At 42.7% G+C, this 16,444-nt stretch overlaps 3 protein-coding genes across 4 annotated transcripts; all 3 read left to right on the forward strand.

Annotated features, from left to right (window-relative positions):
* Positions 1 to 177: 177 nt before the first annotated feature.
* On the forward strand, positions 178 to 9,061 carry LOC311111229 (phosphatidylglycerophosphatase and protein-tyrosine phosphatase 1-like). Of its 2 annotated transcripts, none has more exons than XM_084153944.1 (4): positions 178 to 458; positions 7,429 to 7,509; positions 7,897 to 8,088; positions 8,226 to 9,061. In XM_084153944.1, the coding sequence occupies exons 1-4, from the start codon at positions 306 to 308 to the stop codon at positions 8,355 to 8,357; spliced, it is 558 nt and encodes a 185-aa protein (XP_084010070.1). In that variant the 5' UTR covers positions 178 to 305; the 3' UTR covers positions 8,358 to 9,061. The 2 variants fall into 2 exon arrangements, with proteins under 2 accessions (XP_084010070.1, XP_084010071.1); XM_084153945.1 differs by lacking the exon at positions 178 to 458 and adding an exon at positions 6,175 to 7,324.
* Positions 800 to 4,423, forward strand: LOC311111228 (zinc finger MYM-type protein 1-like). The gene is made up of 3 exons (XM_084153943.1): positions 800 to 2,480; positions 3,088 to 3,196; positions 3,389 to 4,423. Exons 1-3 carry the CDS (start codon positions 955 to 957, stop codon positions 3,467 to 3,469), a joined length of 1,716 nt encoding a protein of 571 aa, XP_084010069.1. The 5' UTR covers positions 800 to 954; the 3' UTR covers positions 3,470 to 4,423.
* Positions 9,062 to 10,401: 1,340 nt separating the features above from the next.
* Positions 10,402 to 16,238, forward strand: LOC311111752 (NADH dehydrogenase [ubiquinone] iron-sulfur protein 3, mitochondrial-like). Its single transcript, XM_084154567.1, has 7 exons — positions 10,402 to 10,473; positions 12,436 to 12,492; positions 12,752 to 12,849; positions 13,370 to 13,519; positions 13,733 to 13,858; positions 15,488 to 15,607; positions 15,954 to 16,238. Exons 1-7 carry the CDS (start codon positions 10,419 to 10,421, stop codon positions 16,113 to 16,115), a joined length of 768 nt encoding a protein of 255 aa, XP_084010693.1. The 5' UTR covers positions 10,402 to 10,418; the 3' UTR covers positions 16,116 to 16,238.
* Positions 16,239 to 16,444: the final 206 nt, after the last annotated feature.

A 16,444-nucleotide genomic window follows, 5' to 3' on the forward strand; every position in this document is an offset into this window, starting at 1 on the left:
GTGTTATAATGTCAAATACGTTCGTTACTCACCAAATATGGAGTTTCGCTGAGCAACTATCTTAATTTAGTCCCAATAAGGCCGATATTCCAAATGGTCTAAATAAAAATGTACACGCAATCGAAAGAATGCCTAGTCACTCACATCCCAAGGATCCCGGATAGCACTAACCTTACTGTCATGCACAGGTCGGAAGTCTACAACAGCTCAATACATTGGAAGTGCCGAAGGGTGTTTTTTTCTGTTGCTTGTAAAACATTTTATTATAATTTTTTGGAAGTACCTACCGGCCGTCACGGGAGTAAATGAAGATAGTTGCTCAGCGAAACTCCACATTTGGTGAATATCGAACGTATTTTAACATAACGCTTGCAGAGCTGTCTAATAGGAGTTTGAATCGGAGCTTCGTGTTAGAAAGGAGACACTCATCGCTGACATCTCTAAAGCACAGATACTGGGTATGTGTTTCAAGTTTTATAACAGGATATCCATACATCGTCCAACGAAATGCTTACTTACAGGCAGTGGCGGCTGGCCGATAGAGGGCGCTAGGGCGCCGCCCCCTTAAATAAAATTATTTTAAAAAATAAAATAAAAAATAAATAAAAATAATAATAATAATAATAAAAACATCAGTATGTCAATATTTGTGTGTTTGAAATATGGAATGCACACAGTAATATGTGTAAGATATGATAGAAAATCATATTCGCAACCTTTCCTCTGCCTGTCAAACGCCTCGTCAGCTCTGGGCGATACAGAAAGTGTCCCGAGGAGGCGGGTCTACGTAGCAGTTAAGCCAATTGCTAATTTAAGATATGAATGTATGACATAAAATGTAGCCAATCAGCGATCTTAAATCGAATCCAAGGAGGGCGATTATTTTATCGCCCCAAGCTCGCCCCTGATAAAATAAGGACCGGGCTCCAGTGGCGCCATTTTTACTAGACGACAATGGCGAGCGCAAACGTTACTCCTCCAAGACCCAACCCTAACTCGGTGAAATCTCTCCTCCAAGATCCGTTTGAGAGGAGAACTTTGTCAGAGAAAGTTCGGGTGAAAGAGCTGGGCCCAGATCAACCTGACCTCTCAATCAGACAGCAGGCTAGCGAGAAAGGGAAGCAGTATATGCGCGGCTTCTCCCGTAGCTGGTACACCAGGAAGGCTTGGCTAGCTGGGTGCACTGATGCTAATGCTTTATTTTGCTTTCCGTGCTTGCTTTTTAAAACGACGGGGTCAGATTCAGCATGGACAGGTACCGGAGTGAGGGATATGAAGCACCTGTCAGAGAAGGTAAAGAAACATGAGAACACCAGGGCACACATGGACAACTCTGTAAAGCTAGCTGTATTAGGAAGGGTGAACATTGCTACGCAGCTGGATGACGGCCACAGGATTGCGGTGAGGAAACACAATGAGGAGGTGGATAAAAACAGGCACATTCTATCCAAAATTATCGATTGTGTGAAGTTCTGTGGGGCTTTTGAGTTGGCCTTGCGTGGGCACGAGGAGACTGACTCCTCGGACAACCCCGGCATTTTCCGGGGCTTAGTGGATTTTGTTGCCTCCCTCGACAGTGTGCTGGAGGAGCACCTGAAGACAGCTACCGTTTTTAAGGGCACGTCAAAGACGATACAGAACGAGCTGTTGGACTGTATGCTGTCAGTGCTTAAGGATTACATCCTGGAGGAAGTAAAGAGTGCTGATTTTATCGCCATTCAAGCTGACGAGACGACTGACGTTTCCACCCACTGCCAGTTGGTGCTTGTGATACGCTACATCGATGCTAAAAGTAACGTCCAAGAGCGTTTTTTCGAGTTCATTTTGATCGAGAACGCAACCGCCGACACCATCGCTACAGCGCTGCTGGAGAGGCTCAGCACCATACTCTCACATGGACAAAAGGCCAAACTTATTGCCCAGGCTTACGACGGAGCAAGTGTGATGAGGGGAGCCACCGGCGGAGTGCAGCGTAAAATAGTGGATGTGTACGAAAATGCGCACTACGTCCACTGCTATGCACATCAGCTGAACCTCATCATGCAGCAGGCTACTTCACGCATCCCCAGGATCGGCACTTTCTTTTCCGACCTTGCAGGATTTTCTGCTTTCTTCTCCAGGTCTCCCAAGCGAACCACCGTGCTTGACGAAGTGGTTGCGCATAGACTCCCCAGAGCCTCTACAACACGGTGGAACTTCCACAGTCGCGCTGTAAACACTGTGTACGAGTACAGGGATGACCTCCTAACGTGTTTCCAGACCATCAGAGACTCTGGGAACTTTGATGCCCCGACTGTCAGAGAGGCGGGGGGCTTTGTGAGGATGCTCGAAGACGAGGCTTTCTGTTTTTTCCTGGCACTGTTCCACAAGATCATGCCAAATGTGGACATGCTTTTCAGACAGCTGCAGAAGAGGAACATCGACCCTGTCTTCATTAAAGCACTTGTCCAGAGGTTCACAGACAGCATGCTAACAATCAGGTAAATAACTATATTTACTATTGGCTGATAAAGATGTTGTTAGAAAGATGAATAGTTCACTTACAACAGTTTAAAAGCCTAAATGTGTCTGGTCATCAAAGTGAGTGATTATCATAGAGCCGTCACAATTATATTTGTTTTAGTATTTTAAAAGGAAAGAGAAGACACAATCAGACGTTGATAATAATGCAGGAAAGTACTACACAGTTTGTAATAATTATTCAGGTGTCCACCAGGTCAATTTCTAGAAGAGGCCTAGTTGTTATTGAAGATTAACTTTATTGCTAAGTGCACAGCAGAACAAAATGATGTTGCATCCCTCTCACAAATGTAATAGAAAAAGGCTTTAAAACGTAATAACATCAGTTAATTATGTACATCACAGGTTAAAAGCAGTTACTAGACATAGTTTGTGTGTATATACACACTATCTGTCTGTCTGTCTGTCTGTCTGTCTATATATATATATATATATATATATATATATATATATATATATATATATATATATATATAAAAGTCACTGGTTGTGTGTTGAGGGGGAATTACAGTGAGTTAAGAAGTCTGATTGCAAGTTATCAAATTAAACTTTATTTTTTGGACCCAGGGCCTCAATTCCCTCTTTGTGTGGGGACAGCGCATCTGACGAGCAGCAACAGCCCATCAAGCGACGGAGGATGCTGGGACCAGGAGAACAACAGAGGTTGGCTATAGAGGTAAGTTGTGATGTAATTGTCAGTGTTTCCCCCTAGAACTTTTTTCAGGCCTGGTAGTATGTAGCCAAAACCCTGAACAATCAGCACCTTGGTAATCATATACTTGAGTTGGACATAGGCATGTGTCAGTCAGGATCACTTGCATCAAAATAGCTTAATTGCAAATTAAAGCTGATGATGTATCTTTTACAGGTATGTGATACCATCCTGAGTCATGCCAAAGAGAGGTTCTCCTTCACCCAGCACCTCATCAGCGCAACACTATTGCACTGAGAGTTGTTCCCACAACACAGTGTGAAGTTCCCCGATACAGCGCTTGAAACAACCGTGGAGGCGTACCCCATGTTGAACAAGGCCAAGCTCAAAACCAAACTGTCCCTCATCTATGAGAACAGTGAGTTCAAGGCTTGTAGTGGTGCAGTGCCCCTGTACCAGTTCTTCATGGAGAACAACCTTCAGAGCACTTTCACAGAGACTGCCAGCCTCCTCAAGATCCTCATCACCACACCCATGACAACTGCTGAGTCAGAAAGGTGCTTCTCTACACTGAAAAGGATCAAGACCTTCCTGAGAAACAGCATGACACAGGATCGCCTGAACGCTCTGGCCATGCTCTCCATGGAGAAGAAACTTGTCAGGGACATTCCTGACTTTAATCAAAGGGTCATTGAGAGGTTTGCCACTCAGAAGGACAGACGGGCAAAATTCCTGTACAAATAAGATGACAGACACACACACACAGAGCAGCTCTGGCCGCATGTTTCTTTGTATATAGTTGACCTTAGCATAAAAAATCCAGTTATATATGGTACTCTAGAAAGTCTTAATAGTGTCTTTGCTAATATTACTGTATATATGTTGTTTTGTATCAATTAATTGTTGCAGTTCTGGAGCACATTAACAATTAGTCACATTTAGTATGATCATAAAATACTGTATGCTATTCTTCCAGTCAAAGGTTTGAGTTCATCCACTTGATATCCATTTCTATATTATACATCCTTTTATACAGTGTAAGATTTCCTATAAACTTTATAATAATTTCATGTTATTGTCCACTTTCCACTCTGTTCTGACAGCATGCCTGTTGCGTTGCCTGTTTACTACCAATGGTGAAAAGTTCACTTTAAATGCAAATGAAAGGCTTGGGTTTGTGTAATATGTTTTTGTGTAAGAATGCCTCAACTTTCTAATATTGGCATTAAATAATTACTGAATGTTTCACTGAGCACTGCTGTCCTGCAGTTTGTGTTAAAATATATCGCGATGGTTACAGGAAAAAAAAAAGTATGGCACAGCCCCACCGAGAATATTTTTCACCAGCCGCCACTGCTTACAGGTTCCTTCTCGACAATGCAACAATACGAAATAGTAAAAAAAAAAGAATACGAACATAAAGTAAATGGCAGTAGAATATAATAAACATTTTAGCATAAGTATAATACAGAAAGGCACAATTTATAGTACAACATTTACACGTGTATTGGGGATGGGTATGGAACGCCGTTTGGGTCTTTGCGTGCCAAAAAAGATACACGTCAAATAACACTATTTAACGTGTCAAATAAGCTTGTTGGCCAATCAGGACCTGAATATGACTGCATGTCACATAAACATTTTACACGTTCATACAATTTTTACGTAGTTATTACACATTGATTACACTATCACTCGTATTTCATATGTCTCAACGACTCATTGATACGTATGCTATGATGCTGGTAAAGTTTTGTCTCCCGCACCTGCCTTGCCCCAAGCTCTGGACAGTGCTGGTCAAAAAGAGCTAGCTAACGTTAGCTGATGGATGCAAACAATGTTCTTCCCCAAAAACATAGCAAAACGACATAATCTGTTTCAGTAGCTATAGTTAGCTAGCTAACTGTCTAGCTATGTGTCATCATCTAAAATACCCCTAATTTATAAAACTGTTCTTATTTGATTAATGGTTGTCGGACCCACCAATGTGAAGCTAGCCACAATAAGGATTAGTCACAATAGTGGAATTTGCGGTTAGCCTTCAAAATAAAAGTATGTAATTGACAGTGATGCAAATTAATACAAATAGTGGAATTATGCCATGGATCATGCTAAACGAGGTTGGATTGTTATATAAATTCAACAAAATAAAATAATTTGTTATTTTGACAAATCTATTGAAATCACACTGGATGTATTAGACTTTAGAATTGCATTGGGGGCATATTTATTTCACTGTACAGCCTTACCTATGGATTATGGATCAATGACATGGGGTATCAGGTTACTCAGTGACACCCAGAGAACTTTAGCTTCTTAGCTCTTATTGCAGGACTCTGAAACCACTGTGAATTGAGCCACATGTATTATACCAGTCACTGAGGCCTCTGTAGCTCAGCTGGTAGAGCACGGCGCTTGTAACGGCAAGGTAGTGGGTTCGATCCCCGGGACCACCCATACACAAAAATGTATGCACGCATGACTGTAAGTCGCTTTGGATAAAAGCGTCTGCTAAATGGCATATTATTATTATTATTACCCTACTATGTGTATTGAACACTATTCCAGAGGGAAAACAATACCACCTGGATGTTTTGGAGTCTGATAACTCTGAGGAGGACGTTGGGAAAAAAGCTCTTGGTAGTGAGGAGACTGACACCCCATATCATTGATCCATAATCCATAGGTAAGGCTGTACAGTAAATAACAATAGGCTGACTGGGTAGGTTATTTTACACGGTCACAGTCCCGTGATAAGAGCTACAGCGCTAATATTTGCGTAAACTCTTCACAATTGTGTTCTGTGGGTGACACCGAGTAGACTGATACCCCATTTCATTGCTCCACATTCCAACCTTGCTAAACAGTATCTAGTCTATAAATTGCATGATTTCACCAATTGTAACCTTCTGCGTCACTTTCAAAGAGGTACCTTTATTTTGAAGGAAAACCGCAAAATCCACTATTGTGGCTAATCCTTATTGTGGCTATTTTCACAACACATAACCCGGTCAGGTCAAGCATCACCAGCCAGATGAAGTTTACTGGCTGCTTATAACGTTAGCTTTGGGCAACAGGGTTAAGTAGCTGGCTAGCTAGTTATTTTCATGAACTGAAGTTCAATTCAAGTGGCTACCTATCTAATTCTTACTCACATGGATTCCTAAATCATTGCTAAGCATATTGAAAATGACTGCAGTTTCTATTGGTCATTGTTTTCAGGCTAACGTTAGTTGCATTGGTGCTAGCTAGGTAACGTTACCAAGCTAAAGCTAGCTAGCTAGCTACCCCAGAAGTTGCTAATAACATCTGTATCAAAGATATTTGCAAACATTTTTGATCCTGCTCGTTTGATCCTGATCTTATTTCAAATGCTCACACAAACGTTTTCCCATTCGGTCGAACAAATAATGCATTATTACCAACGCGCTATTGTAAACGCATCGTTGGTTGCGGGTGTGTGCTTGTTTGGATACTTTTTTTTGTACAGCTTTGACAGTGCTACTGATCGTAGTGGTGGCGCTTGGCTTGCACATGCAAATTCAGCACACACAACATTCTATAATAATAGAATAGTGTTATTTGACGTGTATTTTTTTTTACACGCAAAGACCCAAACGGCGTTCCATAGATGGGGAGCAAGGGTATAAATTGAGAAGTATAATAAGAGTCTGGTAGCAGCAGTTGTCATGTGTGCTAACGCGCGGGGAATGTGTTCAGCAGTCTGATGGCTTGTAGATAGAAACTGTCTCGAAACTATCCTATGGCAAATATATTAACTTGCCCATATTCATGTATCTGGTTATTTTTCTTCAATCCAACCATTTACTTCGTGTGTAATAAGTCCTCCGGGCCACAAGGCGAAGTAGCATGTTAGGTTGAATAGTTCCTCTGGAACAACATGTTTTCCTTGTTGGTTTGTGGTGGGCCATACATGTACCTCGAATTTGGAATTTGCTTTAACATTTCAGAGGTGCTGACGACGCTGTAAACTAAGGTGTGAACATGTCTGGCGCGTTAGCAAGGATACTGTTTTATCCCACATTAGCGTATAATGTTGTCATGGAAAAAGTATCCTCAAGACGGTGGTTCAATCGCGTGGATCAGACTGTCATTCTAGGAGCCCTGCCTTTCAAATCAATGACTAAGGAGGTAACTAGCTAATGAATTTTGGCTACTTGTTGCTGGCATGCACGCGCTTCTGATTTTCTAATGGAGAATTTTTTTTTGCCATCAACATTATTTTCTACTTCCAGCTGGTGCAGACAGAAAATGTCAGGGGGGTGATAACCATGAACGAGGAATATGAAACAAAATACTTCTGCAACTCAACTGAGGTGAGCTGATTATTTACTTCCTATGAAAATCAATGGCCCTCTTGGAGAGAGGTGTGGAGTCTTATTTCAGTCCTGCTCTATAAGCTACCTACTCGGCAGCTCATCATCAGGACCTTGATAAACTGATTCCGGTGTGGTAGAGCAGAGTTGGAACAAAAGCCTGTCTATGTGGGTTGGCCCTGCTCTATCTGTTGGTACAGGAATTTAATAGCCACATAAATAAATACAGAACCTCTGATTTAAAAACAAGAGCTTCATGGTGCCCTTGTAGGCAAGGTCTGGGGAATGTCCTGTATGTTCACGTGGACAAGAAACATTGCTTGTTATGAGTTTTATCATAGGAAATGTGAAGTTGTATTAGAAACAGCTTTGTTTGTTTTGAAACAGGAGTGGAAAGCCGAGGGGGTGGAGCAGCTGCGACTCAGCACAGTGGACCTGACCGGTGTGCCCAGTCTAGAGAACCTGCACAGAGGAGTGGAGTTCGCACTCAGTCACCGGGAAAAGGGCTCCAGTGTGTATGTCCACTGTAAGGCTGGACGCTGTCGCAGTGCTACACTAGCTGCTGCATACATCATACGGGTGAGTCAGTGGCTTTGGCCAGCAAACCACAGTCTTTGCTTTCCATCGACTGCCACTGCTGGCTATCCTGATCATCACTAGTACCGAATTAGTTGCATCAACTTAACTTGTACATGAGTTTGTTGGTCTGTTTACAGATACACTGCTGGAGTCCAGAGGAAGCATGTCAGATGTTGGCCTCTGTCCGACCACATGTAATAATTCGTTCTGCACAGCTGGAGATGCTTCGGCGGTACCATCAGCAAGTCTGTGGCGGTGGTTCCATTTAAGAGTGTTGAGAGGCTGCCAGCATACTTTATTGCACTCTTACAGAAACTGTAAAATGAGCTTTGTCAAGACAAACAATATGCTGGTTGAAGGGATTTTTGACCTTGAGCTCATTCTTTATTACATAGTTTTGTTACTCAACTGGATCAAGTGCATTGTATAATTCTCAAATGTTTTGTATAATTCAAGTGTTTTATCACAGCTCATCAGAGCATGAGATATAATAAAATGCAGTGTCCATCGAAGTACTGACAGGTGGGTGAGGGGTGTGTATTTAAAAGTATGTTTCTACACATTTATTTTTCTTCCTTAATAGGACATTTGATTACAATTTCTATGTTTTAAGAAAATTAGTTTTTTGATTGTTACTAATTTCACTGATTGTGTTGGATAGTATGTTATCTATATGGGTTGTAAAAAAGGTCTTGGAAAAGAATGACTTATTATTATAAAAGGATAGCTATTGATACTTCATCCATTGAAACATAACCGGAGTGAACATGGGGCCTAATTGTCTGGAAAGCCGATGTTGAAGTGAGCTTTTGAATCAGGAAAATTTCCGCTCACGACCTCTACAAACCAGAATGTTGAATAAAATGATATGTTAACGTACTTTACCGGTTGTCTGTGCAGTTGGTCCTTTTGGCGGTAGGAATGTGAGACAATATCCACTGCTGGGGACAATAAAAGGCCACTCTAAAATGTGCAGTTTTGTCACAGATGTCTCAAGTTGAGGGAGTGTGTGATTGGCATGCTGACTGCAGGAATGTCCAACAGAGCTGTTGCAAGATAATTCATTTCTCTACCATAAGCCACCTCCAACATAATTTAAAAGAATTTGGCAGTAAATCCAACCGGCCTCACAACCGCAGACCACATGTAACCACACCAGCCCAGGACCTCCACATCCGCCTTCTTCACCTATGGAATCATCTGGGGGCGGGAAACTCATTCTGAGTGGGTGGGCCTATGCCTTCCCAGGCCCACCCATGGCTGCTCTCCTGCCCAGTCATATGACATCCATAGATTAGGGCCTAATGAATTTATTAAAATTGACTGATTTCCTTCTATGAACTGTAACTCAGTCAAATCTTCGAAATTGTTGCGTTTATATTTTTGTTCAGTATACATACAATTTTCAAAGTGCTGGTGGTGTGTTCAAATTTCGATCACCAGAAGCATGCGCAGAACCATGTAAAAACATGCACGATCCAGGCAAGTGTGCATGCCTCGTGCATTTATTTTTTATCTTGTGTGCATGCTTCAGATGATTGAAATCTGAACACTACCAGGGCTTTAAAAAGTATTGTCTCACATTTCTACAGCTAAGACGACTGTACAACAACCAGTAAAGTACGTTAAAATGTAATTTGATTCAACATTCTGGCTTGTAGAGGTCTTGAGAGGAAACTTTCCTGATTCAAACGCTAATTTCGGCCTTATGTAGAATTCAATGCAATTCAACGTTGGGTTTCCAGGCAAGGGGCCTAATAGTCTGGATATCAGTCTCTAACGTTCCACAAGGAGTTGAATGTACCTGTACAGAGACTGGCAACCAGGCTAGGCCAAGATACATTTAGGATTAAAATCAGTATAGCAACAGATAGCTCTTGATGAGCTCTATCCAGTGTTAAATTACCTGTCTGAAATTTGCATAACAAATAAATGGTAAAAACAAAGATCCATCAACCGTGTGTGCTACTGTATCACTTCATCTCAGTAGATGGCGGTGATGCAAAAGCTTTTAACAAAGCTTTTTATAAGTAAACCAAGATAGACCACAGCCTGTCGTTTCCAACGTGAACAAATGAGTCATAGTGGGCAGAAAAAGCAAGTGGGCCAAAATCCATCCCTTGCCAAAATCCATCTTTGTTCCATCTTCTCCCACTCCCGGCAGGTAGGCTTCCTCTCACTACCATATTTGATAGTGAGTGGAAACGTCAAGCGGATGCTTCACATTTATACATCCGGTGAAATATCCGTCTCGTTCTATCTGTGCTTTTAAGCTACCCATCGTTATCAAAAACCAGAAGAAGAAAATTGAATACGTCATTGAAAAAAACATGGCGGCATCGTTAGTGCGTTTTGTTCGCGGAGGTTTTAGCAGGACTTTGAATCGTAAGTACATTTCAAGCATTAACTGTGCACTAACATGCTGTCTTCATGTACAGTGAATGTGCGTGATAATGGACCTATATTGTTGTTAAGATAGCGCTATCTGTAGTTAGCCAGTTCTCACTTGACCTTCCGTCAAATCGTCTCGCAAGTCAGTGGTGGTGTTCCAGGTCGGGATTTTAGTTGTCACACTGCGCAAGTTAGATGTTGATCATTACATTTTACATTTTACATTTACATTTTAGTCATTTAGCAGACGCTCTTATCCAGAGCGACTTACAGTTAGTGAATACATATTTTTATTTTTATTTTTTTATTTTTATACTGGCCCCCCGTGGGAAACGAACCCACAACCCTGGCGTTGCAAACGCCATGCTCTATCAACTGAGCTACATCCCTGCCGGCCATTGCCTCCCCTACCCTGGACGACGCTGGGCCAATTGTGCGCCGCCCATGAGTCTCCCGGTCGCGGCCGGCTGCGACAGAGCCTGGATTCGAACCAGGATCTCTAGTGGCACAGTTAGCACTGCGATGCAGTGTCTTAGACCACTGCGCCACTCATCTTCGCAGTACGACTGAAACAGACGACCTGGAACGCACATTGTCATGTCAGTTATAAGCTGACACTAACAGGCATGTATGCTTATAATACACTATATATACAAAGATATGTGGACACCCCTTCAAATTTGTGGATTCGGCTATTTCGGCCACACCCGTTGCTGACAGGTGTTTAAAATCGAGCACGCAGCCATGCAATCTCCATAGACAGACAGACAGTAGAATGGCCTTACTGAAGAGCCCAGTGACTTTCAACGTGGCACCGTTGTCAGTTCGTCAAATGTCTGTCCTGCTAGAGCTGCCCCGGTCAACTGTAAGTGCTGTTATTGTGAAGTGGAAACTTCTAGGAGCAACAACTGCTCAGCCGCGAAATTGCAGGCCACACAAGCTCACAGAACGGGACCACCGAGTGCTGTAGTGTGTAAAAATTGTCTGTCCTCGGTTGAAACACTTACTACCGAGTTCCAAACTGCCTCTGGAGGCAATGTCAGCACAATAACTGTTCGTCGGGAGCTTCATGAAATGGGTTTCCATGGCCGAGCAGCTGCACACAAGCCTAAGATCACCATGCACAATGCCAAGCGTTGGATGGAGTGGTGTAAAGCTTGCCGCCATTGGACTCTGGAGCAGTGGAAATGCATTCTCTGGAGTGATGAATCACGCTTTACCATCTGGCAGCCCGACAAAGGAATCTGGGTTTGGCGGATGCCAGGAGAACGCTACCTGCCCAAATGCATAGTGCCAACTGTAAAGTTTGGTGGAGGAGGAATAATGGTCTGGGGCTGTTTTTCATGGTTCGGGCTAGGCTCCTTAGTTCCAGTGAACAGAAATCTTAACGCTACAGCATGACAATGCCCCCGTGCACAAAGCGAGGTCCATACATAAATGGTTTGTCGAGATCAGTGTGGAATAAATTGACTGGCCTGCACAGAGCCCTGACCTGAACTCCATCGAACACCTTTGGGATGAATTGGAATGCCGACTGCGAGCCATGCCTAATCGCCCAACATCAGTGCCTGACCTCACTAATGCTCTTGTGGCTGAATGGAATCAAGTCCTCGCAGCAATGTTCCAACATCTAGTATAAAGCCTTCCAAGAAGAGTGGAGGCTGTTATAGCAGCAAATGAGGGATCAACTCCATATTAATGCCCATGATTTTGGAATGAGATGTTCGACGAGCAGGTGTCCACATACTTTTGGTCATGTAGTGTATGTATTAGCTAGCTATATCCTTGTTATGATAGTGTTATGTAGCCATAACTGAGTCAAGTAACGTAAAAGTGTTAGTCATTTAGCCGCTAGCTAGCGAGCAGTCAACTAGCTCAGAGGAGAGGACCATGCTGGTAATCCAGCCCGTTTTAACGTTAGCTTGACGTAATGTTATTTTATGTAATATGTTACAGTTGCCAATCGAAGCCCATGTCTCGTGCAAGCAAGATCCGAGACTACTGAAACAAAACGTGAGTATACCAGTGTGTCTAGTAGAATTCACCCAGCCCATGGCATTTGTCTTTATGGTGCTCATTGCGGATAATCCTCAACAGTATGTTGAACCCGCAAAGTCATAGTCCATCCCCAATGTAGTATAATTATCTAACCATTTAGTTTAAAATTCAGTCAGTGATCTTTGCAACACTGAATACAATAATGATTGAGTGCAACAATAATTGAATCGCCTCATCCTTTATTTGAATTTATTTCATGTGCCCATCTATGTAGCCACTGTCAGACCCAAGGATGCAGTCACCCATAACCAACTTGCAGCTTTTGGAGAATATGTGGCTGAAATGCTTCCTAAATATGTGCAGCAAGTCCAGGTAAGATAATGTAATTGCAACAACTGCTATAATGAATACAGTCAGCTTTAACACATGACATCCACACAATCATACAATGTTGAACAACCATTAAGGGAAACTATACTGTAAATCCTAAATGCATATGGTGCATCTCATACATGGGGAACATAAGGTTAGAAAGGAGTCCACACTTGGGAATTAAGCTGGCAACCGGAAGGTTGCTGGTATCAAATCCTAGATGCCATTGCCTGCCATTGTGTCCTTGAGTAAGGCACTTAACCTCCTACAACAACAGGTCCCTGGGCGCCCAGTGTGGCAGCCCCCCGCACCTCTCCAAAACCTGTTTGTATGTGTATATTTTGGAGGGGTTGGGTTAAAAGCGGTTAATTTCGGTTGGACCTTGTGTACAATTGACCACTAAAGTTATCTTAACCTTAATCTTAATTTACCTTCTTAGACAGCTTGCCGTTTTGTATAGCTAATTGAGTGTCATTTTGAAGCCATATGAACTTTACAAGGATGCATGTTATATCTTCAGGTGACGTGTTACAATGAGTTGGAGGTGATGATCCATCCTGACGGGGTCATCCCTGTGTTGACCTTTCTGAGAGACCACAGCAACGCTCAGTTCCGAAACATGATTGACCTTACTGCAGTGGACATTCCCACCCGCCAGAATCGCTTTGAGGTACTATTCCGTCCATAGCCGCAGCCTATTGTTCCAATAGGATACCTCTTCATGACAGTCCTTTGTTATCTTTGCGGTTATAAACATGTTCAGGCACAAACATGTCCATAGCTGACATAAGTGAGAATTTAGCCAGATTGTTTTGATGAACCCTGATCTAATCAGAGGTTAAGTTTTTATGTCTAAGTCTATGTTTTCTTTGATGGTGAATAGATTGTGTACAACCTGCTCTCCCTGCGCTACAACTCCCGGATCCGTTTGAAGACCTACACCGACGAGCTCACCCCAGTAGACTCCTCTGTGTCTGTCCACAACGCAGCCAACTGGTACGAGAGGGAGGTAAGTCTGACAGTAACATCATAAGAATGCTTTGCTTGAATGATTCCAAGATTTCAATGTAACATTTTTGTGTTGGCAGCTCAGGATTTATATTTTGCCTGCCAAGGCAAATGCTCATGAAAGGATAGGTTTGGACAACACCCTGTCGTTCTCCGCCAACATCAAGGCGGTGACCCGCTCCTGCAGGTTCATGCTCTACAACATTCGGAGAGTGCGACCCTGCCTTACACAGGAAGCGGCGCAGGTCCTGGTCCAGGCACTTGTCATCTCCCGTCTGGACTACTGCAACTCGCTGTTGGCTGGGCTCCCTGCCTGTGCCATTAAACCCCTACAACTCATCCAGAATGCCGCAGCCCGTCTGGTGTTCAACCTTCCCAAGTTCTCTCACGTCACCCCCCTCCTCCGCACACTCCACTGGCTTCCAATTGAAGCTCGCATCCGCTACAAGACCATGGTGCTTGCCTTTGGAGCAGTGAGGGGAACGGCACCCCTGTACCTTCAGGCTCTGATCAGTCCCTACACCCAAACGAGGACATTGCGTTCATCCACCTCTGGCCTGCTGGCTCCCCTTCCTCTGCGGAAGCACAGCTCCCCCTCAGCCCAGTCAAAACTGTTCGCTGCTCTGGCACCCCAATGGTGGAACAAGCTCCCTCACGACGCCAGGACAGCGGAGTCACTCACCACCTTCCGGAGACATTTGAAACCCCACCTCTTTAAGGAATACCTGGGATAGGCTAAAGTATTCCTTCTAACCCCCCCCCCCCCCAAATTGTAAAGTGGTTATCCCACTGGCTATAGGGTGAACGCACCAATTTGTGAGTCGCTCTGGCTAAGAGCGTCTGCTAAATGACGTTAATGTGCCCTTGAGCAAGGCACTTAACCCTAATTGCTCCTGTAAGTCGCTCTGGTTAAGAGCGTCTGCTAAATGACTAAAATGTAAATGTAAATGTAATTTACCAAAGTTACTGGAATCTATGGTAATCTATTGTAACTTTGGTCATTTATACTTGAATACATTTAAAATAAATAAATCATATAGTATAATTTTTTAATATCTGTCCAAATTCTCCATGAGTTTCTAGTTGAGACCATATGGTTAAAGAGAAAATATCCAAATTAATGAAAAAAAAGCATATAATCATCAATGGCATTATTTTCAATTAACTCTGCAACTTCCAACTATTGACTTTTTTCACAACTGCCACCAGTTTGGCGCCAAAACATTTATAACAAAGACATATTGACGTAGTAAAATAAATACAAGTGTGGGGGGAAAAAATATTAAGGATATTTCATGCTGAAACCCATATATTAAGCAACAATGATATTCACTAAGTTGATGGTTTATATTCAGGATAATGTTTTACAGCTTTGTCATTCAATTATTATTTTTTAAACAATATATGTTTTGATTATTTTATATTTTTACATGTTATAAGGCCACATAGAGGGCCAGAGAACTACAGACACCTGGATAATCTGAAGTACCCAAAAAGGCCACTAGATGTCATAAATAACTTGAATGTTACCAAAATTCTGGTAGTTTACTGGTAAATTTAGGAAGATTTCTGGAATATGCCCTCCCTTTCCAACGCTATAAAAGGATATGTTTTGTGCTTGTGTCATTAGGTGTGGGACATGTATGGAGTTTTCTTCGCCAACCACCCTGACCTGAGACGTATTCTGACAGATTATGGGTTTGAGGGGCATCCATTTAGGAAAGACTTCCCACTGTCTGGATTTGTGGAGGTAAGTTCAGACATGAATGCTGAGAAATGTCCCACGTAGTGCACATACATTAAAGGCCAAATTATAACTTAATCCTGTCCTAAGATCTGTACATGTGACTTCACATTACTGAAGGATTGTATGTACCACAGGAGGCTGGTGGCACCTTAATTGGGGAGGACGGGCTTGTGGTAATGGCTGAATGAGTGGAATGGTATCAAATGAATCATATGGTTTCCATGGTTTCCATGTGTTTGATGTCATTTCCATTCGCTTCGTTCCAGGCATTATTATGAGCCGTCGTCCCCTCATCAGCCTCCACTGGTATCTACTATGTTGTTCATTCTGTCCATCTGGTACATCTCAGGTGCGTTATGATGATGAGGTGAAGCGTGTGGTGGCAGAGCCTGTGGAGCTCTCACAGGAGTTTCGGAAGTTTGACCTGAACAGCCCATGGGAGGTGTTCCCAGCCCACCGTGAGGCCAAGGCACCTGAGCTGCCAGCTGGGGATAAGCCAGCTGACAAGTAACCATCTACCCCAGAGATAGAATCCCCACACCTATATATAATATGTCTGTACTGTTGATGGACCCATGTCCCGCTTGAGCCCACTCAAGTATTTATGTAAATAAAAACAAAAGGTAAACATTTATTAGTTTGTCTTGATATTTTTCCATTAGTTGGATGTGTTGAATAGAGATGACATTTTGACTGTGTATGTTTCAACTCTAGTAGACTGTAGCACTAGCACCTCCATGAGAATCATGGTGGAAACCTAGACCTTACCTGCCTTACCATACCAGACCAAAAGAGGGCACTGTGTACATGTTAAAAAGCAGTGCAGGTTATATTGTAAAA

This window comes from Coregonus lavaretus, assembly GCF_964263955.1.
Source record: "Coregonus lavaretus genome assembly, chromosome: 37".
In the NCBI taxonomy this organism is placed as follows: domain Eukaryota; kingdom Metazoa; phylum Chordata; class Actinopteri; order Salmoniformes; family Salmonidae; genus Coregonus; species Coregonus lavaretus.